The sequence below is a fragment of the Piliocolobus tephrosceles genome, chromosome 15, assembly GCF_002776525.5.
Source record: "Piliocolobus tephrosceles isolate RC106 chromosome 15, ASM277652v3, whole genome shotgun sequence".
Lineage (NCBI taxonomy): Eukaryota > Metazoa > Chordata > Mammalia > Primates > Cercopithecidae > Piliocolobus > Piliocolobus tephrosceles.
Genome location: NC_045448.1, coordinates 73,658,189 through 73,684,220, shown reverse-complemented (window position 1 = coordinate 73,684,220; position 26,032 = coordinate 73,658,189). Strand labels below are relative to the sequence as shown.

At 53.6% G+C, this 26,032-nt stretch overlaps 1 protein-coding gene across 3 annotated transcripts in view; it reads left to right on the top strand.

Moving 5' to 3' along the window:
* Positions 1 to 6: 6 nt before the first annotated feature.
* The window catches only part of RAB11FIP5 (RAB11 family interacting protein 5), a 38,822-nt gene continuing 12,796 nt past the window's right edge, over positions 7 to 26,032 (top strand). For all 3 annotated transcript variants that reach the window (XM_023223918.1, XM_023223917.1, XM_023223916.1), the window contains exons 1-3: positions 7 to 603; positions 22,642 to 23,078; positions 23,209 to 23,908. In XM_023223918.1, coding sequence (XP_023079686.1) covers positions 173 to 603; positions 22,642 to 23,078; positions 23,209 to 23,908 — 1,568 coding nt within the window. In that variant the 5' untranslated portion in view covers positions 7 to 172. The remainder of the gene's footprint in view (positions 604 to 22,641; positions 23,079 to 23,208; positions 23,909 to 26,032) is intronic.

Sequence of the window (26,032 nt, the reverse complement as noted above, 5' to 3'; positions counted from 1 at the left end):
CCGCGGCCCGGTGGGGCGGGGAGGCGGCGGCCGGTCGGCCCGGCCCAGCCCAGCCGGCATCTGCGGCGGCGCTCGGAGTCGGTTCCTGACCGCCTTCTGCCGCGGCCGAGTTTGTCACCAGGTCCCGGGGTCTGCACCGGCTCGGCCAGACCTCGCCCGCCGCTTCCCCGCCATGGCCCTGGTGCGGGGCGCGGAGCCGGCGGCGGGGCCTTCCCGCTGGCTGCCCACGCACGTCCAGGTGACGGTGCTGCGGGCCCGCGGGCTGCGGGGCAAGAGCTCGGGCGCTGGCAGCACCAGCGACGCGTACACTGTGATCCAGGTGGGCCGCGAGAAGTACAGTACGTCGGTGGTGGAGAAGACGCACGGCTGCCCCGAGTGGCGTGAGGAGTGCTCCTTCGAGCTGCCGCCCGGGGCCCTGGATGGCCTGCTGCGGGCGCAGGAGGCCGACGCGGGCCCGGCGCCCTGGGCCGCGAGCTCCGCCGCCGCCTGCGAGCTGGTGCTCACCACCATGCACCGCTCGCTTATCGGCGTCGACAAGTTCCTGGGCCAGGCCACGGTGGCGCTGGACGAGGTCTTCGGCGCAGGCCGCGCCCAGCACACGCAGTGAGTAGGGGGCGCGGGGGCACAGAAACGGCTAAAGGCCTAACTGGGCGGGGCTAGTGGGGGATCAGGACCCCGAACTTCCGCCGGGCGGGTGAGCCCCTTGCCTAGCGCTCAAGGTCGTAAACCGACAGACACGTTGGTTCTTCGCATTTCGGGATCGCCTTCATGCTCCCCAAACGTGCGCTGTGTGGGGCTCCGCCGCTAGTGGTCCCTGGGAGGCCTGGGGGAGGTTCAAGTGGTGGCGAATGTTGGGAGTAGATTGTCACATAAAGTTAGGAATGAGATTCAGAGGCTTTGGGGCTATGGAAACCTTAAGAAGGGAAATCTTGGGGCCATTCTTAGAACCTCCGGGCCTGCCTCCCTTTCCTCAAAGGGGAGGGAACTGCGGGCGCCTGTCCGGCAGGGGAGTGGAGAGGCACAGACTTGCCCTGCGGGGGAAGGAAGGCCAGGTGTCTTTCTCCACGGCGAGGTTGAATGTTGATTACCCCACTAAACGTAGAAGCTGGCTGCAGAGGGCATCTACTTCTTGCCTGGCTCTCAAGATGCCCTCCACTATCTAGAGATGTCACCCCCCCATCCTGTCCCTCTGTGTCCTGTGTCCCTGTCCTGTGTCCCTGGTCCCTGGCAGGAGGATCTCCTAAGCAAAGAAAGGAAACACTTGAGTCAGCCTTCCAGTGGCCTGCCTGCCCTGCCCTGCCTGAGGTAGGAGGCAGCGGCATGGTTAATGCATAGCAGGAGATTATCTCCCAGTCATTTCCACTTCAATGGGCCAGGTTTTTTTTTTAAATCATTTATTTTGGCAGCATTTAACCTTGCCTGTGTTAAGATCAAGGCTTCAGCCTTGGAGCCCCATTTCCTGTTTTGGGCTTGGGCAGGAGCTGGAAGCCAGTCCGGGGGCTGACAGCCTGCTGTGGATCACTCAAGTGGTTAACTTGGGAGTGATCTGGGTACGAGGGTAAGGGGATTGGGGCAGGACTGTGCCTTAGGTCAGGAGAGGTGCCAGAAACGTTTGCCCTGGTGGAATGGCATCCACTGAGTGAATAAATCCAGGAAGGCTTGCAGGAGGAAGGGGATGAGCCTGGTGCAAACCCAAATGAAAGCAGGATTTAGGTAAAAAGGATCTGACCTTGAATGTTTTCCGAAACATGGGTGTGAAGTGACCTTCCTGGCTGTCTCTCTGTGGCCTGGGATGAGGAGGGCATTAGTGCAGGGCAGGTTCCAGGTGTGGCTGTGACTTAACTCCATCTCCCCATCCCCTGGCCTGCTCCCCTCCTTCCTTCATGACTTGCTGTTTGGTGGTTGGGTGTGGAATCATGTGATATAGCTTGGACCTTGTTTTGTTTTTTTCCTCCTTTCTGTTCTCTCCCTCCTTCCTGGTTCCTGGAGCCCAAGGGGGTGGGTATATGGGGCGAAAAACTCTCCCCTGGATCTCTTAGCCCATTCTTTTTCAGAGGAATTGCCTGTCCCCCAAATCATCCCACCCCTTCCCCCAGTCCTTCACCCTCCACCAATCAGCTACTCTGACCAGACTGGTAGATGACACATCTGTTCGGGGGGTGCTGGGGGAACAAGAGGAGGCAGACCAAAAAAAGGCTCCAGGCCTGCAGGGAGCAGCTTCTTTGATTGTTTTTTCCAGTTCCTGCCCATGCTTTCCTCTTGGCCTCTGGATCTTCCTTAGCTGAGCTGGCCAAGCCTGTAGGTCCAGGTGGACCCATTTTCAGCCAAGAACAGCCTGTCTTGGAGAATTTGACTTACCACCCCTTGATCTGAATGGGAGCCTTAATTTACTTTATAGAAATAATCTTTTCCACCAGGATCTTTCCACATGCACCTGGCTGTTTTCTCTGATGCTATGACCTGGTTTATTTCTAGAACTGGGAGGGAACAGGAGTGGGGAGGGTCACTTAGGGTGGGCAGAGGAAAGTATGTAAAGTTGGCCTGGTGCTCTGGTTTACTGGACCTAACATCATGCCCACTGACAGAGGAGGAGGGCTGTCACCCCTGCTGTGGTCCCCACCTCTGGCTCTAGTGGTCATTCCTGGTGGTATTTCCTGGAGCACCCTGGTGTGGGCTACCGAGACTGAGTCTGAATGCTGCCTGGTAGGGGGAGGGCAAAGCAGAGAAGACCAGGGTGTACCCTCCTCAGCTTTGGATAATGGTGGAAAAGAAAAGTATCTATTCCTTAACTCCAGGAGTTGGCTGTGGTGGTGTCAGGCAGGGCAGATGGTGGCCCTTTGCCAAGAGAGGACCTGACTGGGGAAGGGTATCTTCATGGTTGGGAAGGGGCTGCAGAGTGGCACTGGACAGATCCCAGTCCCAAAACTGCCACCTGTGGCAAGTCATATAAACTCTTGGTGCCTCAGTTTTCACATCTGTAAAATGGAGATAATTTATACCTTCATAGGGTTGATGTGAGGGATGAAATGAAAATGCAACTTAAGCACCTAGTACAGTCCCTGTACATGGTGGGTGGTCAGTGCAGAGCAGTGATGGTGAAGGGAGGTTTTGGTCACAATGTCTGGAAGAGCTTCTTATGGGGTGGGGGAGACAGTCTAGATCTTAGAGCCTAGGAAAGCCTCAGAATCATGGGTGATGGAGTACACAGAAGAGTACGAGAGTTCCCAGCAAAATGAGCTGGCCCTTTGCAGCTCTCTGCATTCTATTTGCTGCTAGAGGCTCAAGAACTAGGGCTGGGCTTGAAAGGCCTCTGCAGTCCTGAAGCCAGGCTCAGATAAGCCCTGCAGCTCTGCAGCTCTCCTCCCTGGCAGCCCTGTCTGGAGCTGCCCCTGCCTTGTTGGGAAGGGAGGACGGCCCAGGGCTTCAAAACCTGGAGACTGGGGTTCCATTCTCAGTTCTGTGACTTACCAGCAGGCAGGTTACTTATCCCACTTCCTCACTTCTAAAAAAGTCATGATGATGATCATAGAGTTGTACAGATTAGATAAGACACCATCTGTAAAAGCCTTAATGTAGTTCTGGATACATAGAAGCTCTCAAAATATTAGCGTGGTGGTGACTCTGGGGCCCTGTTTTGTGTGATGGTGGTGGCTGGGGTGGTAGGTGCTTCAGCAGCCTCCAAAGGTCTTGTGTCAGTGGGGCAGTCTTTGAAATGAGGAATTTCACCAGAGGCTTCCAAATAATTGAAGAGGATATTCTCAAAACAAAATGTAACGGTAGTACACAAGGAAACTAATGATCTCCCCTCCCTCAGTAGAACTGTCCATGGATCATCATGTTCCTGTGAGTCTGGAAATCGTGGATGCTTCTCTAAGATTTATTTTCTGGTTTTTACCTTTTTTTTTTTTTTTTTTTTTTTTTTAAAAACAGTGTCTCCCTCTGTTGCCCAAGTTGGAGTGCAGTGGCGGAATCTCGGCTCACTTGCAATCTCTGCCTCCCAGGTTCAAGTGATTCTCCTGCCTCAGTCCCCTGAGTAGCTGGGATTACGGGTGTGTGCCACCACACCAGGCTAATTTTTGTATTTTTAGTAGAGACCGGGTTTCACCGTGTTGGCCTGGCTGGTCTCAAACTCCTGACCTCAGGTGACCCACCTGCCGTGGCCTCCCAAAGTGCTGGGATTACAGGCATGAGCCACCACGCCTGGCCCAACATCCTTCTTAGCACTCCCCAGTGGGTATCCTGTGTTTGCCTCCCTGACTTCCAAGACAGGGATGGGATGTGGTGGTTAGTTAGTTCTCCTTGTTCCTTGTGGGGTCAGATGGGTCATTTGGACCTTTCTGGCCTTTATGCAATTGGTGTGAATCACACCCTCAGGGAGTGGACCTGAATATATCAGAAGAGGGAAGGAAGGAAGCAGCAGCAAGGGTTTTGGAGTAAGAAGACAGGGCATCTGCCACAGGGCCATTTTGCTCGGGGAGACCTGGTCTTTGCCCTGGAATGCTGGTCTTTGTGTGTTTCAGGAGAGGAGGAGGAGAGAGCACAACTGTGTTATGTGGAGCCCCTGTCCACCTTCTCCCTCATCCTGATAAGGGTGAAATGGTCCCTGGAGTGTGGCAGACAGGATCATCATTCTGGGCCTGTTGGATCAATGGTTAGAGGCTGGCCTCTTGGGAACTTGGGTTGGGATCAGTTTGTCTTTTTTCATCACAAAGACTAAAACTGTTGTGACCATGAATCATGGCCTGCAAGAGGCTCCAATCAGGCCCCGCTTAGACTGTGCCACTTGGCAAGGGAGCTCGGAGACCTAAGGCTGTGAAGCATGTAGTTCTGAGATGAAAGCCTTCTGCCTGGCTGGTCATGGTGTTCTGAGACCTCCTTAGGTGGGTGGGTTTGGGGGCCCTGGGAGGCACCTGAGGGGACATGCATCCTGTTGGCCTAAGGCTGGGATGGTCTTTGAAGGCTTCCATCTATCCTGTAACCCACAGACAGCCTGGGCAGACAGTTGTGGGCAGATGGTGTGTGACCTTCTCTCTATTGGCTTCTGGGTGTGACTCTGCTCCTTGGGAGACAGCTGTGGTCACTGGAGCCCCTGGCCTTGGCTCCTGCTCCAGCCCCAGAGCTGGCATGGGAGGCCTGTGGGGCTGCTGGGGAGGTCTGCTCTGGCTGCAGGGGAAGGGTGTGGCTGCACTCAGAAGCCAGTCATTGGTATGCAGAAGCTCCACTGCCCTTAGTTATGGGGTAGTTTTTATTTGGGGTTGCTTGAGCAGCAGCGTCTGGGGGTGTGGGGTGGGGTAGGAAGTGTGACTCCTCAGTCAGGCTGGGCAGCTCCTCCTCTGACCCAGCAGCTTCCCCTGCCCTCCCCATCTACCCCTGGCCCTGAGCCCTGGCTGGAACCAGGGAGTTTCAAGGGGCCTGTGGTCAGCCCCATCTCTGCCCCGCCTGCCTGTCCTTGTAGGCAGCTGACTGCAAGGCACAGTTCAGCAGAGCCACATCCCGGTGACCTTGAGGGCTGTCCTTCTCTGCTGGGAGCTGCCCGCCCCGCTTGTCACTGCTGCCACCTCAGTGCTGTGACGCTCTTGTCTAAACCACTGGCCTGGCCTTGTCCAGATGTTCTCCTGCCCTTCCCACCCTGCGCAGGGACAGATGATGAACATAAGAACAGGAGCTGTTGTCGCTCTGCTCCAGGGGAAGCGGTCCTCTTTTTCTTTCTTTTGCAAAATGGTGTAGTCATGAAGCAGTTTTGTTTTTCCCCACGGCCAAGTAATAAAAATGAGTCCACACGTGAGTCTGCTGTGCACCTGGCAGTCCCATCGGGGAAGAGTCTAATCACTGTGCCCTTACTGAGCTGGCCTGAGGTTATTTCTACCTTGAGAACAATGGTGGCCAGAGAAAGGCTTGGCTGGCCACATGAAGCCTCTGTGTGGAGCTGGGCCCCGGCCTCTCAGGAGCAGTAAGTAGGGCCTCCCAAAATGGGGCTCCCAGGAGCAGCCAGCACCTCCAAGAAGCTGCAGGGTGAGGAGGGGGTATCACAGGCCCCCTTGACCTTTGGTTCACCTGGTAGTGGGGAAGGGAGCACAGCCCTTACTCATGGGACTCCATCATGGGAGCTGGAAGAGAGCTCAGACAGGAAACTGAGACTCGCAGAGGAAGAGCTGCACACTCTCAACTACCCAGCACTTAGTGGAGGGTGTGCCCTGTGTGGTTTCCATTAGATCCGGGCAGCCCACAGAGCTGTAGGATTTGGGATAAAGAAGAGGTGGCATTTGGAGCCCTGTGTGTACCCCAGGGTTTCTGTGGAAGTGCCTGCCGGGTTTTAGTGAGATGGGGCATTGGGCTTCTCTGCTGACCTGGAAGGGCAGTCCAATCCAAAGGCAGTTCTGGAGGCCTGAAAGGCCAAGAGTGGGCCACTGGTAGGGGAGAGATTCCAGAGAAGGGGAGGCCTGGAAATCCCCCTCCATTTGGAGGAAGCCCTATAGGCAAGTGCTATGTTTTGGGAGCCCTGGAGATATTGGGAGTAGATAGAGCCACTGGTGCCGGCTGTGGTCAAGGCACACCTCTGTGAGGAGGGGACACACACTGGACCTGTCGGCCATCATGGAACCCATCTGCCTCCCCAGCCTTCTCTGAATCCCCACACCTGGAGCATGTGGCACCTGTTTTGGTGCATTATTTTCATGGCCTGGTTGTTCTAGTACATCACTGATGAAGGCCTGTCTAGGTGCTGGCACTGTCTTAAGGACTGGACTTCCGTTTGTCCACAGCAAGCCCTTGAGGTGTAGGCACTGTTTAACAGTTGAGGAAACCTTGGCATAGAGAGGTAAAGTGACTTTGCTTTTTCTTTCTTTTTTTGGGGGGTGGGGTCAGGGTCTGGCTCCATCACTCAGGCTGGAGTGCAGTGGTGCCATCATAGCTCACTGCAGCCATGAACTCTCAAGTGATCCTCTTGCCTCAGCTTCCCAAAGTGCTGAGATTATAGGCATGAGTCACTGGACTTGACCACAGCACATGGCACAAAGTCAGGATGTGAACCTAGGCAATCTGGCTTCCGAGTCTGTGCTCTTGGCCACCACACCACACTGTCCACTTCAGTCTTCCCCCATGTCTCCTCCCATGACCCTGCTCTGCACAGGGCCAGGTGCTCAGCTGCTGCCTGCTAAGGCTTCCTCTCTCCTCCTTGACATGGATCTCGGGGGTTAATCTGGTGCTTTGTAAGCATGACCTGCTTCTCCTGGGTGGGTCCTTGGTTTACTGGGATAAGCACATTTGGTCTGCAGCTCTAGCCTTGCGTCCGTCTCAGAGGCTGGGGGGTGTTATCTCTTACTTTGGGAGGGAGTCACTGCCACCAGATAACTCTCAGGAGTGGAGTGAGGGCTGGCTGTGGTGGCTCATGCCTGTAATCCCAGCACTTTGGGAGACCAAGTCAGGAGGATCACTGAAGGCCAAGAGTTCAAGAGCAACCTAGGTAACATAGCAAGACTCCATTTCTACAAAAATACAAAAAATTAGCTGGGCATGGTGGTGTGCACTAGCAGTCCCAGCTACTCAGGAGACTGAGGTGGGAGGATCACTTGAGCCCGGGAGTTCAAGGCTGCAGTTAGCAATGATTGCCCCACTGCACTCCAGCCTGGGTGACAGAGCAAGATCCTATCTCAAAAAAAGAAAAAAAAAAGGGAGTGGAGTGAGGCCTGAGAAGGTCAGCCTCACTTTCCACCAGGGCACTTTCCACCCCTGGGAGATTTGCTCCTTTCAAGCAGGGCTTGGGGGCATCAGCACATACCAGACTCTGTAATCCTTCCCAAGACGTCACATGCTGGTTTTACTGTGACAGAACACTCCGAGCCATCCTGTTCTTCCTCTTGCAGCAATACAGTCATTTGCTATTTTTTCCCTTCTGTTTCACAACGTCCAGGAAGCAATTACTGAACAACCATTGTAACCACTGTGCCTAGGTCAGTGCTGTGGGGGAAACCAGGGAAATAAAGTGGATAGCCCTTTCTCTAGAAGGGCTAAAATATGTTTGAGACAAGCCTAACACAGCAAGGACAGTTCCTCTACAAAGCAGCATGTAAAAAGTGTGAGAGAATGAGGGGATCAGGAGAAGAGGGAGCTCACCAGTTGGAGTGATCAGGGTGGGCTTCTTGGGAGAGGCAAGGCCTTGAATAACAGGTGAGATCTGATTAGAGGCAGGGTGAGTTGGAGGCAGGGAAACTGTGAGTGTGGTGGGACTGGGCCAGGAGAGGGAATAAGGGGAGCTCAGCTTAGTTTCCTGTGTGCTGCTCTCAGCAAAACAGCCTTTCTTTACTTCCTATTTACTTCTTTTTTTTTTTTTTTTTTTTTTTGAGACAGAGTCTTGCTGTGTTGCCCAGGCTGGAGTGTAGTGGTGTGATCTTGGCTCACTGCAGCCTCCTCCTCCCAGGTTCAAGTGACTCTCCTGCCTCAGCCTACCGAGTAGCTGGGACTACAGGTGCATGCTACCATGCCCAGCTAATTTTTGTATTTTTAGTAGAGATAGGGTTTCAGCATGTTGGCCAGGCTGGTCTCGAACTCCTGACCTCAAGTGATCTGCCCACCTCAGCCTCCCAAAGTGTGGGGATTATAGGCATGAGCCACTGCACCTGGCCCCCATTTACTTTTGAGTAGTTCACCTGGCCCAAATTCTAAAGGTACAGAAGGGCACGTAATGAAAAAAATTTCCCTTGCCCCACCTTGAGTCACCTAGCTACTCTCTTCAGAGACATCCAACATTACCAGTTCTTGCGTAACCTTCCAAAGGTATTTTCTGCATTTAGAGGCAAATGTGTTGTGTATTTTCTTCCCTCCCCCATTTTTGTTTTCCCAAATGCAACGTTCTCACCACACAGTTCTGTACTTCCCATGAGCCTGGCAGGGGAGTTATTGTTTGTCTCCTCCCGTTGTGGGGTCTGAACTGAGACCTTGGCAGAGGGGACCATCGCCACTTGGTTTTGTCTTCCTCAACCTGAGTCTCCTGCTCAGGGTGAATATGGGGTTAGGAGCATACTGGCGAAGGGGATGGGTTAAGTGGAATTTCTTCTATTATTTTTCCACCTGTCAGAGATCCCCTGAGAGAGGTCATCTTGCGGGTTCTCTCCTTCCTTCTGGGCAGGATTGTTGCTTTTTGGTCCTGGGCCACCTCACTTATGTGGGGCTGATGATGGCCTGTAAAAGGCCTTCGATAGACAATAAACCCACATCTTTCTGTGTGGTTTGGCCTACTTTTAAGGGTGCCTTCCCAGTGTCACCTCATTTTATTCTTCCCTGAGGGCAGACGGGGGACCACCATTTTTTTTTTTTTGTTTTTGAGACGGAGTCTCGCTCTGTTGCCCAGGCTGGAGTGCAGTGGCCAGATCTCAGCTCACTGCAAGCTCCGCCTCCCGGGTTTACGCTATTCTCCTGCCTCAGCCTCCCGAGTAGCTGGGACCACAGGCCCCTGCCACCTCGCCCGGCTAGTTTTTTGTATTTTTTTTGGTAGAGACGGGGTTTCACCGGGTTAGCCAGGATGCTCTCGATCTCCTGACCTCGTGATCCGCCCGCCTCGGCCTCCCAAAGTGCTGGGATTACAGGTTTGAGCCACCGCGCCCGGCCAGGGGACCACCATTTTTGCGAATATGGAGACTGGGGTCTCAGGAGGTGGAATGACCTGTCCAAGGTCACACGACTCTTTAGTGGCAGCCAGACTTCTGATGTCTAAGCCTGATGCTTTTCTCCCTACACTGTGCTATCAACCCTACATCTTTTCTGTTGCTCTCTGTGGTTTGACTTGTCTCCAGCCATTTTTGCAGCTTTTCCTTGTGCTGGGTGAGCTGACAATGACAGACCTTTGGAGCCTACAGTATTAGGATGAGGATTAGACGAAGTGCTTGTGCCCAGGAGGGAGGGAGGCTGGACCTGGCTGGGATCTGAGGAGGGCTGAGTGAGCTGTCCCCACAGAGGCAGGGGGAACTCATGAATGAGGACCTGGGCTCCCTCCAAAGGTTGCTGGTGCCAGGCATGGTGCCAGGCCAGGTGATAAGAATCATCTTCTGGCTTGATAAGAGGCTGTATCCTGTCCTGCAATTATGTCTGGTTTGCAGTTTTACTGTAGATACCAAATCAAAAGGTGGGGTAGGCGGTGGATGCGGGGAGACAGCAGGGGTTGGCTTGAGGCCCACACAGCTCCTGTGTGCCGGTGTGTGAAGCAGGCTGCTGGGGTGGGCACTTGGAGAGGAGAGCAGGCATCAGGGTGGAGGAGGCTCTGGGAAAAAGGGTTTTCCGACTGTCTCACCAAACTCTGAATATAATAGTTCTAGTTTCACTTTAGCTTGTCTTTAACTGCCTGATTTTATCACCCTCATTTTACAGAGGTGAAATGGCTGCTTCAAGCCACTTAGTAAGGCAGAGCCAGGACTAGAACTTAGGTCTCCTGTCTTCCAATCCACTGGGGTTCTCATACAATGCCCTTAAAATCATTGTTTTTCCAACTTGTTTCTGAGACAAAAGCCGAGCGCTGCCAATTCCATGTCATTTACCCGTCAGGTGTTAGAAGATGTTCTACATCTCGGGCCCCTTCTCAGGTGGTTAGGGATAAAAGGTAAGTAACTGTCCCTGCTGTCAACAGTAGTGAGAGATCAAAGTGGAGTGGCTCTGCCATAGTGCTACTGCAGGGGGCGAAAAAGGGGTACTCCCAAGGGGCCCTCTGGCTCTCCTGCCTCCTCCATTGTTCCTGTCCCACTTCAGGCTTAAAAAAATTTTTTTTTAACCTCTGCTCTGGACTGTTACCTTAGTTGCTGCTGCCTTTTTATAAACCAGAGTGCCAGTTTTTAATTAATGGTGAGAAATAACTGCTAAGGCATTAGGAGTTGCTCAGGTCAGCCTGGCCATGGGAGCTACCCTGGGCTGTGACTGTCACTTGCTGGTCCCCTGCCTCACCTCTCTGCCGTCCCTCCCTCTTCCTGCAGCCTTGTCAGTCCTGTCCTTGTGTTGTACCCTGTCGTGCATTTCAGGGCCCAGAATACAATTATGGCTCCTTAGTGTGACATTAGGGACAGTCTTCTCCTGCCTGCACATCTGCAGTCTGCATGTTCTGTCCCTCGCACCTGGAATGTCTCCCTACCCCCTCCTCGCCTCTTTCCCACCCATTGTTAAGGGCCCAATATAAATGCCACGTCCTGCACCCTTCTCCCGAAGTCAAATCCCTCCCCTTGAGCCTTCCTGTGTGCTTCATTTGTGCATTTTTGTGGTGTCAGTCTTTGGAAGAGGCCTGTCTTTGGAAGAGGTTGGGGCAGTGGCTGCAGCCAGAAGGAGGAAGCTACAGACTTGGGTTGTAGCCATAGCAGGTGAGGCTCAGGTGGGGACCAGCCCAGGGAAACTGGGGACTGTGATGTTGGGGGCAGATCAAAACAAGCTCCAGAGTAGCCTGCTTCCAGCTAGCAGGTGCATGTGGCTGTTTTTGTTTCTCTGGAGTCACCTTCATCAGCATGCAAGGGTTTGAGGGTCAGCCTGAGCACTGTGGCATGACACTGGGGAATCTGAGGGCCTTCAGCCAGCTTTTTGCCCTTCACCAGGCCCCCTGTTCCCTTAGCTGGGTGGGAAATGGGAGCAGCACCCATCCTCTGTTTTGAGCTCTCAGCCTGGGTGCCATGCAGTGGGCAGGGAGGGGAGGACCTAGCCTTCTGCTGAGTTTGCTCCCTCCCCACTCTAAAGCAGGTTTTCTCAGCCCTTTTGGTGCATGGACTCCTCAGAATAAGGTCTTTAAATATACAGCATTGCGAAGTACACCAATGGTGTTGAAGTATAGTTCTCAATATAAAAGCCAGCACTGCCGGGCACGGTGGCTCACGCCTGTAATCCCAGCACTTTGGGAGGCCAAGGCAGGCGGATCACGAGGTCAGGAGATCAAGACCATCCTGGCTAACACGGTGAAACCCTGTCTCTACTAAAAGTACAAAAAATTAGCTGGGCGTGGTGGCAGGTGTCTGTAGTCCCAGCTACTCGAGAGGCTGAGGCAGGAGAATGGCGTGAATCTGGGAGGCAGAGCTTGCAGTAAGCAGAGATCGCGCCACTGCACTCCAGCCTGGGTGACAGAGCGAGACTCCCTCTCAAAAAAAAAAAAAAAAGCCAGCATTTTGGGAGGCCGAGGTGGGTGGATCACCTGAGGTCAGGAGTTTGAGACCAGCCTGGCCAACATGGTGAAACCACGTCTCTACTAAAAATACAAAAATTGGCCGGGCGCGGTGGCTCAAGCCTGTAATCCCAGCACTTTGGGAGGCCGAGACGGGCGGATCACGAGGTCAGATCGAGACCATCCTGGCTAACACGGTGAAACCCCGTCTCTACTAAAAAAATACAAAAAACTAGCTGGGCGAGGTGGCGGGCGCCTGTAGTCCCAGCTACACGGGAGGCTGAGGCAGGAGAATGGTGTAAACCTGGGAGGCGGAGCTTGCAGTGAGCTGAGATCCGGCCACTGCACTCCAGCCCGGGTGACAGAGCAAGACTCTGTCTCAAAAAAAAAAAAAAAAAAATACAAAAATTAGCTGGGTGTGGTGGTGGGTGCCTGTAAGCCCAGCTACTTGGGAGGCGGAGACAGGAGAATCGCTTGAGCACAGGAGGCGGAGGTTTCAGTGAGCCGAGGCTGTGCCATTGCATGCCAGCCTGGACAACAAGAGCAAATCTCTGTCTCAAAAGAAAAAAGCAAAACAAAACAAAAGCATTTATTAAAGAAACATAAGTGCTTTACTACTGTATTAAATAATGAGATCTACAGGAGGTCTAATGACTTTACGATTCAAAGTAGTGATGAGTATAAATATTTGTGACATCTGTAACTGCTGAAATGTGATAGGAAAATAATCCAGTTTCCTTGGTGACAAGCGTACAGGTACTGCTTCTATACTACTACTGTTGCAAAAATTCATAGTGGGAAGACATGCTAAATTTTGTTAGAGATTGGGGGAAATAAAGGTGTGATTTTTCCTCCCATCTAACACATACTCCCTGCTCTAGAGAAATAGGGGGGTGACTTTCCTTTGGATTCCTTGGTTGGGCAGAGACATAGGGATTCCTGGGCATAGGGGGTGAGTGTGTGTTGTACTTGCAGAGGGAGGTAGCATAGTATAGTGGTCAAGGTCGGGGGCTCTGGAGGCAGGGAGCCTGCGTTCCAGTTCTGGCTCTCCTGCTTACTGTGTTACTGGACCCAGTGCATGTCTCCTTACCTCAGTGCTCACACCTGCTGAATGTGAGAGCCGATGCTTGTGTGCGTTTCCTGTGTGCTGGGCCCTGTTCTGAGCGCTCCACGCATAGACCATTGAATCGTCATGCAAGTTGAAGATCCTTATTCCAAATGCTTGGGACAGAGTGTTTTGGACTTTGGATTTTGGAATATTTGTATTATCTGGCCAGTTGAGCATCAATATAAAAATCCAGAATGCTCCAGTGACCATTTCTTTTGAGCATGATATTGGTGCTCAGAAAGTTTTGGAGCATTTCAGATTTCAGATTTTTGGGCTGGGTTATTCAGCCTGTTGTCTTGTGAGGAGAGGGTAAGCTGCTACCACCATTTTATAGACAGGCTAGGAAATGGAGGCATAGAGATGAGGTCACACAGCCAGCATGTGGTGGGGCTGGGGCTTAACCCAGGCAGCCTGGCGCCGAAGTCCGTGCTCTTAGCCACTCCCAGAGTCTGCCTCCCATATCAACCTCATAGGGTTGTTAAGAGGATTGAGTAAGATGTAATTCCATGTGTTCAGTGCTTAGTATTGTGTCAGCACACAGTAGGTGCTAACTGAGTGATTGTAGTTGGTAATGGGGTAAGATTAGTGGCCCTTGAGGGCCAAGAGATGGGCTGGAGTTGGGTCAACAGTGACTCTTCTGTTCACAAAGCTGGACGCTTCCCACATCTGGTTGGGCATCTTCTCTCCCAGGGAAATTAGTGAGATTCTTAGTTCAGTTGGGGGCTGAGGAAGTGTCTCACAGTTAAGGAAGGTCTCATTTTGGAAACCTCCCTTTAAGCCTGACATCTCTGGCTCCTGCCCTCCAGAGGCTCCTGTTTGGGGGGTGGGGTGGGGACCCTCTTTGCTCTTTGGGAGCTCCAGCTCTCACGAGTAAGACCCTTGGGTTTGTAGCAACAGAAAACCATAGAGCAGTTGTGAAGGGGGCCCACATTAGTCACAGAATAATTTGTTGGCTCATTGAGCAAATAAATTTGAGTGTCCACTGTTGAGTGCTGGGGGTACAGAGATGAGCAGAATAATGCACTTGACTGTTGAGTGAGGAAAGACAGATGCTAACAAGCCTTGAACACGTGCAGCATTTTATCACGTTGATGTGCACATGGGGACATGTGTGCGCACACACATACAGTACCAGCTTGTGGTCAGTATGATGATGAAAGAGGGCGAGGGGGACTGGGTGCGGTGGCTCATGCCTGTAATCTCAGCACTTTGGGAGGCCGAGGCGGGTGGATCACTTGAGGTCGTGAGTTCAAGACCAGCGTTACCAACATGGAGAAACCCCGTCTCTACTAAAAATACAAAATTAGCTGGGTAGGGTGGCCCACATGCCTGTAATTCCAGCTACTCAGGAGACTGAGGCCGGAGAATCCCTTGAACCCGGGATGCGGAGGTTGCAGTGAGCTGAGATCGAGCCATTGTACTCCAGCCTGGGCAACAAGAGCGAAACCCCATTTCAAAAAATAAAAATAAAAATAAAAAACATAAAGAGGGTGAAGGGTGGTTGCAGTTGGGGTACTCGGGGAAGACTGAGGAGGCTCGGATGAACAGAGCCCTGACTCGAGTGAGTGAGTGAACCATGGCCGGAAGGTCTGGCCTGCGTCTTGGGCAGAGGGAGCAGCACGTGCAGTGGCCTTGAGGTGGGAATACACCTGATGGGTATTGTGGCCCGAGTGGAATAAGAGATGCAGAGAGTCGTAGGAACTGAGCCCCAAAAGGTGCTGAGTGAGGGAGAGCGGGGCGTGATGAGCTCCGACTTCATATCTTTGCTGGGTGGAACATGGACGTCAGGTAAACAGGGAGTTCTTTTTTTTTTTTTTTTTTTGAGAAGGAGTCTTGCTTTGTCGCCCGGGCTGGAGTGCAGTGGCGTGCAAGCTCCACCTCCCAGGTTCATGCCATTCTCCTGCTTCAGCCTCCCGAGTAGCTGGGACTACAGGCGCTCACCACCACGCCCGGCTATTTTTAGTAGAGATAGGGTTTCACCATGTTAGCCAGGATGGTCTCAATCTCCTGACCTCATGATCTACCTGCCTCGGCCTCCCAAAGTACTGGGATTATAGGCCTGAGCCACCAAGCCCGGCCAACCAGGGAGTTCTAATGTCCATCAGGGAGGTGCTAGTGGATGGTGGGACTATGGGGTGACAGTGGTGAGAGAGTGAGTTCTGGAGATAATTGCACGTAGAGTTCACAGAGTTCAAAGTTTAAATGTAGGCAGTGAGGGAAAAAAAGAAAAAAGGAGACATCTGATTTCTAGGTTTGGAGTCTGGAATAAATGATGGGTGGGGGCTCAGAAAGGGGCATTGTTATTTGAGTCTGAATTTTAGACTGCTAAGAGTTGGGGATGAGTTAGATTGTGCAGGCCTGCTGCTGTAGCTACCCACAGCCCCCATGCCCCTGTCTGTCTCTGACTGGAGTTCCCTGGCACTTGCATGGCTATGTGTGACAGCTGCCCAGGTTGGCTCTCCGCTGAGTGCAGGGCCTCCCCAGTTATGCTGGATGGCATTGGTTAGCCCAGCTGCATTTTCTGAGAACTAGGTGGAGAGCTGGTTATGAGGGCCTGGGGACCCCACCAGCAGGAGTAACTAGGGCTGTAATCTTGATGACAGGTGAGCAGACTTGTTCCTCTCCACCCCTTCCATCCACTTTGTCCTCTGCTTCGGTGGTGGGTTGGGGGGGAGGCTGAGGGCCAAGTCCCAAGTCCACACGGGGCCTGGTGAACTTTGTCAGGCAGAGAGAGCTTGGGAGAGGTGTTCTAGCTGAGCAGGGGGCCCTGCAAGAGCTTCCTTGTGGTCCCAGCCTCTCAGGAATTCTGGACCCTGATGGCTGCTGGAGGAGGCTGGGCTGCTCTCAGACACGGTTTTGAGGGGCTGAGGACAGGACAAAACCCTGAGGTCCCCTCAGTGGTATCTCAGGGCACTGTGCTCTGGGATTGTGTCAACCTTTTGGAAGGGGGTCTGGTCTTCAGGGTCTGTGATGTGTAGCCAGGCCTTTTACAGCCTCTGTCTTCTCAGGGTACCCAGGGCAGGAGTATATGCTTTCAGCTTTTCTGAAAGTTGCTAAACCTTGAAGGTTAAGGTCATAGGCTTGGAGTCTGGCATTTTCATGTTCAAGTTCCAGCTCCATTACTTACTAGCTGTGTGGACCTGGGCACGTTACAAACTGTCTCCACAACTTAGTTTCCTCATCTGTAAAATGGGCCTCCTATCTCCTGGGCTAGTTGTGTGGATAGTAAAAGAGCTGCAGAGCCCGGCACACAGTGAGCCCTCAGCAGGGTCAGGTCTGGCCACTCTGTAGCCCCCTCGTGTGCAGCCCTCTGCTCAGGTGTGGCCTCTGGGCCAGCAGCAGCATGAGTAGCTGGGAGCTCCCTCAGGCCCACCTACACTTTGGGTATCAGAATACACATTTTAACAAGATCCAGTGATTTTGTTGCACTTTGCAATTTGAGAAGCACTGATGTGTGTCTTCTGAAGAGCAGCATCAGTAGCTGCGTGTGCCTCTTCAGTGCAAGGAATTTTCTCTTACTGTGCCTTTCCTTATTGTGCCCATTATGTCCTAGCTGCAGAGGCACCTGGGACAAGTCCCAGATAATCATCATCTTCATCAAAATCCTTGTGTCCTGCGCATGTGCTGCGTGGGACTTGGAGCGTTTAAGTGCCCCAGATGGTGCCCCTGACAGAGAGATGGAGTCAAGGTGGGTGCTTTGCAGGTGGAGCAGCTTAGTTCCTGCAGTGAAGGATGTGCCGGTCGGTGATACCTGTGCTGCCGGCAGCCCGGACTTTGAGCACTGGGTGGGACAGAATCACTGTCCTTCCTCCTGTTTTGGTGACAGTGTTGTTTCTCAAGTGGTTTCTGAACTAGGAGGCCTAATTCATCTTAACACTCTTAATTTCTAGAAAGTGCTTAATGCTGCCTGCTCCTCCCCCATGGGTTCCTTTGGTAACTTACCCCCTCCTGGGGGAGGGATGAGTATTTCTAGGGTCAGTCCTCTCAGAAGCAGCGTGTCCTCGGGACTTGGGAAAGCAAGCCTTACCGGGCAGGGGAGAGACACAGGCTTCTCTTGGGTGCCGACTAAGTGTCCTTAAGGACAAGCCAAGGTGGAGAGCCCAGGTGGCTGCTGACCTTAAAGTGATTTAAGTGTCAGGGACCATCCTTGTGGTTGCCACATGGGATCTGGGTGAATTCACTCACCTGTGGAGCCCCGCCCCCAAACCTACTGAGAAATACAGATAACCAGGCCGGGACCTTCTAGTTCAGTATGTCTGGGTAGTGTCTTGGGTGGATTTATATCTATATATAAATTCTGCACCGATGCATAGCAGGTTTGGGTGCTATAGCTGTAGAGCTGTGAAAACGAGAGCTGTCTTTTGAGCCATTGTCTAGATGAATGTTGGGGCCTTGGTCACACCCTGATTGATTTTGGCCATGTCTCTGCCCTGGATGAAAGTGAAAGGTCAGGCCTCAGCTTGGGCTTTAGAGTTCCTAAGCCCAGTGGCCCAGCCAGGTAGGCCTAGTGAAGGGCACAGAGAGGGAGAAAAAACCTTGGTCAGGTAGGGAGGAAGGAGCAGCAGCAGAAGCTCCAAAACTGGAGACCAGGGCCTGTCTCTTGCACAGCCAGCCTTGGGAAGTTGAGGTTGGAATTTTTTTTTTTTTTTTTGAGACAAAGTCTCACTCTGTTGCCCAGGCTGGAGTGCAGTGGTGTAATCTTGGCTCACTGCAGCCTCTCTTCCCAGGTTCAAGTGATTCTCATGCCTCAGCTTCCCGAGCAGCTGGGATTACAGGTGTGCGCCACCACACCCAGCTAATTATTGTATTTTCAGTAGAGACGGGGTTTCGCCATGTTGGCCAGGCTGGTCTTGAACTCCTGGCCTCTAGTGATCTGCCTGCCTTGGCTTCCCAAAGTGCTGGGATTGCAGGCGTGAGCCACCGTGCGCGGCTGAGGTTGAATATTTGTTTAAGGATCTGGCATGTTCCCTTGAAGGCCAGGCAGAGTGATCAGCGTCAGGGATTCAAGAGCAGGAGTCCTAGGAGCTCACGGTCATGGGAGAGAATGAGAGGATAAGCAGGAAGCACTGGCTGTTTGCCAAACAGGCTTGGCATGCCTTAGCCTCCCAGCAGCCCTGAGAAGATGGTTGTCCCCACCTGAGGGTCAAGGAAGTGGAGGCTGAGGGAGGTGGCCTGGTCAGTGGGGAACCCAGCACTCACCACCATGCCCTGCTGTCAGGTGCATCCAGATGAGAGCTGAGAGGGCCCTGCAGGGTTGTAACAGCTCCAGACTGTGCATGCATGATTTCTTTTCTTTGGAGCTGTGTGCCCAAGGGGATACTCAGTCAATATCCACAAGAAACACAGTCCAGTGGGGGAGACCTTGGGCACCCAGCACATGACAACACCAGGGGGTCCTGGAGCACAGTGCCGCCAGATCTGGCTGTAGGGTGAGTTTGGTCAGAGTGTGTATGCCTGGTCAGAAAGAGGAGGGACTGGGCCAGGACAGCAGGATGGTGGCAGCTGAGGGAGCTTCCTAGAGGAGGTGGGACATGAACTAGGTCATAGGACCCTGTTGTTGCATTCCCTGTGGGAGCTTCAGTCTCTAGGGATGAGGTGCTCAGAGCCCATTTGCTCTGCTGCGTGTGGGGCTCTGTGAAGAGAAAGCGTCCATTTGTTTTCATTGTGGTTCCTCAGACAGTGTTCATAGTTTCCTGTCCTCCAGTGGACCTCCATGGTACCCGGCAGGTCTGTGGGGCTGTCTGGTCCAGCCACGGGGAAGTAGCAGCTCTGGGGACGGGGAGGATGTGGCCATCTCAGCTCGTGTAGGCCACACTTCTGGGAGAAGGCCTGCTCTGGTTGAGCCCCTGGGGTGCCCGGGGTGCCCAAGGTGCCGGGCAGTATCCCATTCAGTCCTGCCCTTGCTGGGTTGCAGAGGGAGGTGGGGCTGGAAGGGAAGTAGATGGGTGATGGCAGCTGGGGTCCAGAGGTAGGTCCTGGCCATTCTCCATTTCACTGTGCTCTGGATGGAAGAGCCTAAAAAATATTCAAGGAAACTTTTTCTTTTTCCTTCCATGCTTCCTTGAAAAACAAGTCCAGAGAGAAACCCAAATTCCCTATGGAGGAGGGGTGGGCAGAACAGGAGAAGGGGAAGTGACCTTATAGGGGAGAGAGGCCCAAAAAGTCCTTGTGGCAGAGGACCTGAAACTTGGCCTCCTACCTTCCTCTGAGGGCTGGGAGGCAGAGGAGCGCGGCCCATTTTGTGGCTCGGGAAGCTGAGATGAGGTAGAAGCAAGAGCTTTCCCTAGTCTCTTTTTCATATTACCACAGTAATATATGCTCCTTATAAAACATTCAAATAGGACAAAAATAGACAATGTAGGAAGTGCTAGTTCCCTGCAGTCTCACCACCCGGCCCCGGCGCCCCAAGGTAATTGCATTACCGCTGTGCTTTGTGCAGTGTGACCAGCTGGGGCCGAGGGGCCCCTGACCTGTCTGCCCCAGCAAAGGCTGGCTGTGCTTGCTGATACTAGTTACTCAGGGCTCGGGTGGTTTGGGGCTGGAGTCCGTACCCTTCTCTTTTGCCTACCTCCCAGGACTTTCCTGTGCTAGATAGGGCCTAGCCCAGATTTAGGGAAAGCGACTAGGGATTAGCCTCTAAATAGGCAAAGAGTCAGGCCCAGGGTGGTCACTGGGCTGAGAACGTAGAGCTATGAGGCTGTTGATGCTGCTGGCTGGTTTTTCTGTCAAACGTCCTCTCCTGCCCCACAGACACCCTCACACACATCCTTCAGTCTGTCTCTCTCACTTTGCCTCTCCTCCCCTCACTCCCTGCCTGTGCCTTATGAGAGGGGCACCCTTTTGGGCATTTTCTCTGCCCACCCTGCCCGTGCCACCATCTGTCCCTACCCGGCCTTCTCAGGGGGTTGTCTCTCAGATTTGGGAGGGAAAACCAACAGTCTAGGCTCAGGCCGCGGAGTGGGTCTCCAAGGAGGGGACAGGCCATAGCTCACCAGGGTTTCGTTATGACAGGCTCTTCTACAGGGATGTAGAAGAGTCAGAGGTGCCCCAGGAAGCCTTTTAAAAAAAAAAACTTCAACATTAAAAAATAATCAGAATACTACCACAACTACCACCAAGCTTTTGCAGTGACTTAATTCTGGATCTTTGGATGTGTAGGGACTTTTCATACAAAGGCTCCCCACATCCCACTCTGTGTCCACCAGAAGCTCAGGGAGCTGGCGCTGTGGGGGGCAGAGCTCAGGTGGGAGGTGGCCCCCGCACCACTGACTGCGGCTTGGGTAGGGGTGTGTGTGTGTGTGTGCTGTGCAGTCCCCAAGGGACTTTGAGCCCTTTAGTGACCAGCCTGACCACTCCCACCAGGCTTTATTCCACCTTCATGCTCGATTGGCGGGGTCTGGAATTCCAGGCTAGTGGAAGACTTTTCCCTCAGAAATGTGAAGGCATTCCTTCACATGGTGCCCAGTGTTGCTAAGGAAGACTCCAGTGCTGTTGGAATCCTTTCATGGCTGGTGTTCTAAACCTCATAGCCGTATCTGTTGGTGTGTGTCTGTCTGAGTTTATTGCGTTGCATACTTGTAGGACTGTTCTAGCATTCATGTTCTTCAGTTCAGAAAAACATTCTTGTATGATTTCTTTCATAGTTTCTTCCTTTTTGTGTTCTTTGCTCTCTTTTTTTAAAGTTAATAGACTCTATTTTTCAGAGCAGTTTTAGGTTTACAGAAAAATGTGTGGAAAGTGTAGAGAGTTCCCATCTACTCCACCCACCACCCGCTGCCGTTTCTTCTGTTGTTAACATCTTGCATTAGTGTGGCATGTTTGTTGTATTTGAGAGCCAATATCAATACATCATTGCTAACCAGAGTCTATATACATTACATTAGGGTTCACTTGTTGTATTGTGCATTCTGTGGGTGTATAACAACATGTGTCCACCATTACGGTAGCATGCAGGATAGTTTCTCTCTCCTGCAAAGTCCTGTGCTCTGCCTATTCATCCCTCTGTCCTCCCTTCAGTCCCCCGGCAACCACTGATCTTTTCACTGTCTCCATAGTTTTGCCTTTTGCAGAATGTCAAATAGTTTTGTCATGCAAGCATGAAGCCTTTTCAGATTGTCTTCTTTCACTTATGTATGTAAGATCCATCCACGTCTGTTCATAGCTTGATAGCCTATTTCTTTTTATCATTAAGTAGTATTCCATTGTCTGGATGTACCACAGTTTGCTTATCTGTTCACCTACGGGAGGACACCTTGGCAGCTTCTGAGTTTTGGCAGTCATGAACAGAGCTGCTGTAAACATTTGTGTGCAGGTTTTTCTGTGGACATAAGTTTTTACCTCAGTAGGCTAAGTACCAAGAAGTGTGATTGCTCCTTGTATGGTCGGAGTTAGCTTATTTCTCTAAGAAACTGCCAACCCCTGCATAAGAACATCTCTCCCCAGTAGGGTGGGCCCCAGCCACCCTGTGCGGTGGCCATGTGTGTTGGGAGCTGTGTCTGTGTCTCTCTGGGCACAGTGGGTGTGCACCGGGAAGAACTTAAGCTTTGGAGGGCTGGACGCCTGGCTCTGAGTCTCCACGGATGGCTTCCTTTACCACTGAGCCTCACCCTCCTGATCTGCACAATGGGGTAGTGCCTCTTACCTCATATGCTTTTTGGGAGGTGTGTGCGGGAGTGAGGTAAGAACCCTCATGCTGGTTGTAACACACCATAGATGCTCAACAGATGTGAGTGCTCTTCATCTTTCCTGGGTCTCTTTCTGCCATTCTTGTCTGTTCCTCCATCTTGTAGAGGTATTCCTGACAGGGGTTGGGGTGAGTCAGTGTGTGAGTGAGGTGTGTGTGTGTGTGTGTGTGTGTACATACGTGAGTGTATGCACTAGCATTCCTGTGTTTCTGGCCCTGGGCCTCTGGGTGAGCTGTTCTTTCCTGGGCTCACGGGTGGCTGGGAGTAGAGCTTTGGCTGGGACTGGCCAGAGGAGATGATGTCAACAGGGAGAAATGTGGGTAGGTCTGTCTGTGCTGGGGCCTGGAGATGGGAGGGCCCTCCCGGGCCCAGCCTCACCCCTCTGGGCCTCAGAGTTTCAGATGTAGGGGAGATGGGACAAAGTAGAGGTCTCTGAGCACCAGGAGAAGGTCCTGGGGTGGGAGGGGGCATGGCATGGTACCTACCGGGTGGTACCCAAGGAGCTTCCCTACTCAGGATGTGGTTTTCTCCATCATGGAATCGTTTTGGATAGTTTCTCAGCTGTGTCTGAAGCCTGGAAGCCCAGGCCGATGGGTCAGAGCAGGAGCCTTTGGGGAGAGGCTGTCAGTGGCTCTCAGAGCAAGGAGGGGTCCGGGCAGTGTCTGGTACTGGGCGGGAGCCAGGCTCCCTGGGCCCATGACTGAGTTCTGCCTGCTCCCCTCTTCGCACAGGTGGTACAAGCTGCACTCCAAGCCAGGCAAGAAGGAGAAGGAACGCGGCGAGATTGAAGTCACCATCCAGTTCACGCGCAACAACCTGAGCGCCAGTATGTTTGACCTGTCCATGAAGGACAAGCCAAGGTCCCCCTTCAGCAAGATCAAGGACAAGATGAAGGGCAAGAAGAAGTATGATCTGGAATCTGCCTCTGCCATCCTCCCAAGCAGCGCCATAGAGGATCCTGACCTGGGCAGTCTGGGCAAGATGGGCAAGGCCAAAGGCTTCTTCCTCCGCAACAAGCTGCGCAAGTCGTCCCTGACCCAGTCCAATACCTCGCTGGGCTCAGACAGCACCCTGTCCTCAGCCAGCGGGAGCCTGGCCTACCAGGGGCCTGGTGCCGAGCTCCTCACCCGCTCACCAAGCCGCAGCAGCTGGCTGTCCACTGAAGGGGGTGAGCAAGCATGGGGCCGCCGCCCTGGGGAGAGAGGGCACCGACTTTCCCCTTGGGTGGTGGTGAAGGCCTGGGGCCAGGAAATGGGGCCTCTCTTCCTGCGAGCTAACTCGGTGTGTTTCCCCTACAGGTAGGGACTCTGCACAGTCCCCCAAGCTGTTCACCCACAAGAGGACCTACAGCGATGAGGCCAGCCAGATGCGAGTGGCTCCTCCTCGGGCCCTTCTGGACCTTCAGGGCCACCTGGATGCTGCCTCCCGCTCTTCACTCTGCGTCAATGGGAGCCACATTTACAACGAGGAGCCCCAGGGCCCTGTGCGGCACCGCAGCTCCATCTCGGGCTCGCTCCCATCCTCTGGCTCCTTGCAAGCTGTCTCTTCCCGGTTCTCTGAGGAGGGGCCTCGTTCCACAGATGACTCCTGGCCCAGAGGCAGTCGTAGCAACAGCAGCTCGGAGGCAGTACTTGGACAGGAGGAGCCGAGTGCTCAGGCTAAAGTCCTGGCCCCTGGGGCCAGCTATCCTGGAGAGGAGGAGGGGGCCCGGCTACCAGAGGGCAAGCCGGTCCAGGTTGCCACACCCATAGTGGCCTCCTCTGAGGCTGTGGCAGAGAAGGAGGGAGCCCGGAAGGAGGAACGCAAGCCCCGGATGGGCCTCTTCCACCACCACCACCAAGGCCTAAGTCGGAGCGAGTTGGGGCGCCGAAGCTCTCTGGGGGAAAAGGGGGGTCCCACCCTGGGGGCCTCTCCACATCACTCGTCCGGTGGAGAGGAAAAGGCCAAGAGTAGTTGGTTTGGCTTGAGAGAAGCCAAGGACCCTACTCAGAAACCCAGGTATGTCGTTGGCAAGACCAACTTTGCTCCTTGGGGAGGATGCTGGGGTGTGTGCTGCCTGGACCCTGGGGCAGGGAGGAAGGAGCAGATGTGGACCCCGGGCAGGCTGCTGGGGCTCTGGCTTTGCATGGTTAAGTGGGGGTGTCTCCCTAAGCCAAACTTCATTCTGTGCTTACGGACACAGGTGAGTTACGAGGGCACACTGCTCTGAGAGTCCTATGGATTCAGGGTCTGACTTCTCAGCCCTAGGCCTTGCTGCATGAGTTGGCATGCCCACCCCCTGAGCTGGAGGGAAGCAGGAAAGGCCATTTATGTGAATTCTTTGCTTCCTGACCTCCACCTCTTGCCCTCTGGCCTCAAGGTAAGGAAGCCTTGAGAGATGAGGACTGGAGACCGCACCCTCAGACTTCCCTTCCCCTCTCAGGAGGTAGAGGACTTCTCCCCAGCTGACTCTGTGATTACTTCCCTCTAGGAGACGGGAGTCAAATAACTGAGGCCACCACTCCTTCCCCCGTCCATTCACCCCCAGTTGCTTCCCCTGGCAAGAGACTGTGGGCAGCTCCCATGAAATCTGTAACCCATCTCTGTCCTTGGAGACCTTGGGGAGTCTGGCCCTCTCTGATGTCTCTTGGTTTTGAGGAATGGCACCGTGGAAAGTGCTGGTGGCAGCTGCTCCATTTTGAATGTACTGAGTCCCCCAGTTCAGGCCCTGGGCAGAGCCCCTGATGCCCACTGTTTGCTTCCTCCTAATTCTGAGCCAGGGGAGGCTGTAGAATTGTATAGCAGGGTCCAGAGAGGGGCTCCAGGCACAGGTCACAGAAGTATGTGTCCCACCTTCCCAAGGGCCTCGGGCCAGCCCTCATGGGCAGCATCTGTGGCAGCCCTGGCCAGTGTGGTGAGAGCCACTGTTTCTCTCAACAAGCCTGCCCTTCCCACTCCATGGCTGCTTGGACAGGTTTAGAGGACGAGCACAGTAGCAAGGGGGCAAAAGATAGGGCAGAGGAAGGACCCTGAACCTGTTGCCTAGAGGGGAGAGGAATCTTGTAGTCTTGGCTTTTCCTTTCCCTTTGGCACTCTGAGTCTGTTGAGAGGAGTGGGGAGAGAGATACAGGCCTTTCTAGGTTTGGGCCATGGTCAGCTGACAACCCCCGTTAGACCCTTATAGACGGGGGTGGGTCAGTTTCAGGGGCATGCCACCCCCTGCCTCCCTTGCTTGGTATGGCAGCTCCTGTCCCTACTCATCAGAGCCCAGGCAAGCTGCTAGCCATCTGCGGCCTGGGGGAAGATTGGGAAGAAAGAAAAGGGGGCAGGCCTTTCCCAGATGCCAGGCTGAGCTGGTGGCCCTGTGATAGCCAGCTAGAGGTATTTGGAAGTGGTAGGGTAGAGGGAGGTGGCAGGAGATCTGGACAGGGCATTTGCTGGGAGGAGCTGAGCGCCTGGATTGAAAGGGGCACAGACCACAGGCTCAGTGTGGTTGTCCATATGGTGTCTCTGGGCCTTTTCTGGGGCAGGGTGAATGCTGAGGCCATTTGTAGGTGAGTGCCCAGGCTTTGGGCTTGGACTCCCGCAGGCTGTGAGTCTGTCTGTGGGGTTGTCACTGGCCTGGGGCACTTACAGTCTCCATCCTCTTTCTCCTGCTTCCCCATGTTTCCTAATGGCCTCTTGGAGTCTGGAGGATTTGGGTCACTGATGGCCGTAAGGAGGCTGAGGTTTCTGTCCTGCTCTCACTTGAATTCCAAGCCTTGTCTTTAGCAGGATGGAGGGCACTCAGCATCCCTCCCCAGATGGGGCCCATTTGCAGGTGGCGGCTGCAGGGCCCGGCTCTGTGGCCGTGCATTCAGATGAGGCGGGAGGGGCTGTGCTTTGGGTAAGATGGCCTGGCCTGGACAGATGTGACACCTGGCCTTTGAGCTCAGTCAGCAGCATCCTGGCCTCATGTGCCTTGCAGGGAAGGGAAGGCTGGCCTGGAAGAAAGGACTGTTGGCGCTTCCCCAGAGGGCTTGCTTAGGGCTTCTGAGGAGAGGAGAGGTGGGCTGCCTCACGGCAGGAAGCTGTGAGTTAGACCCAGAACTGGAGTGACTGAATGTAGCTGCGGGATCTCCAGCTGGGGCCTGGGGAGCCTGT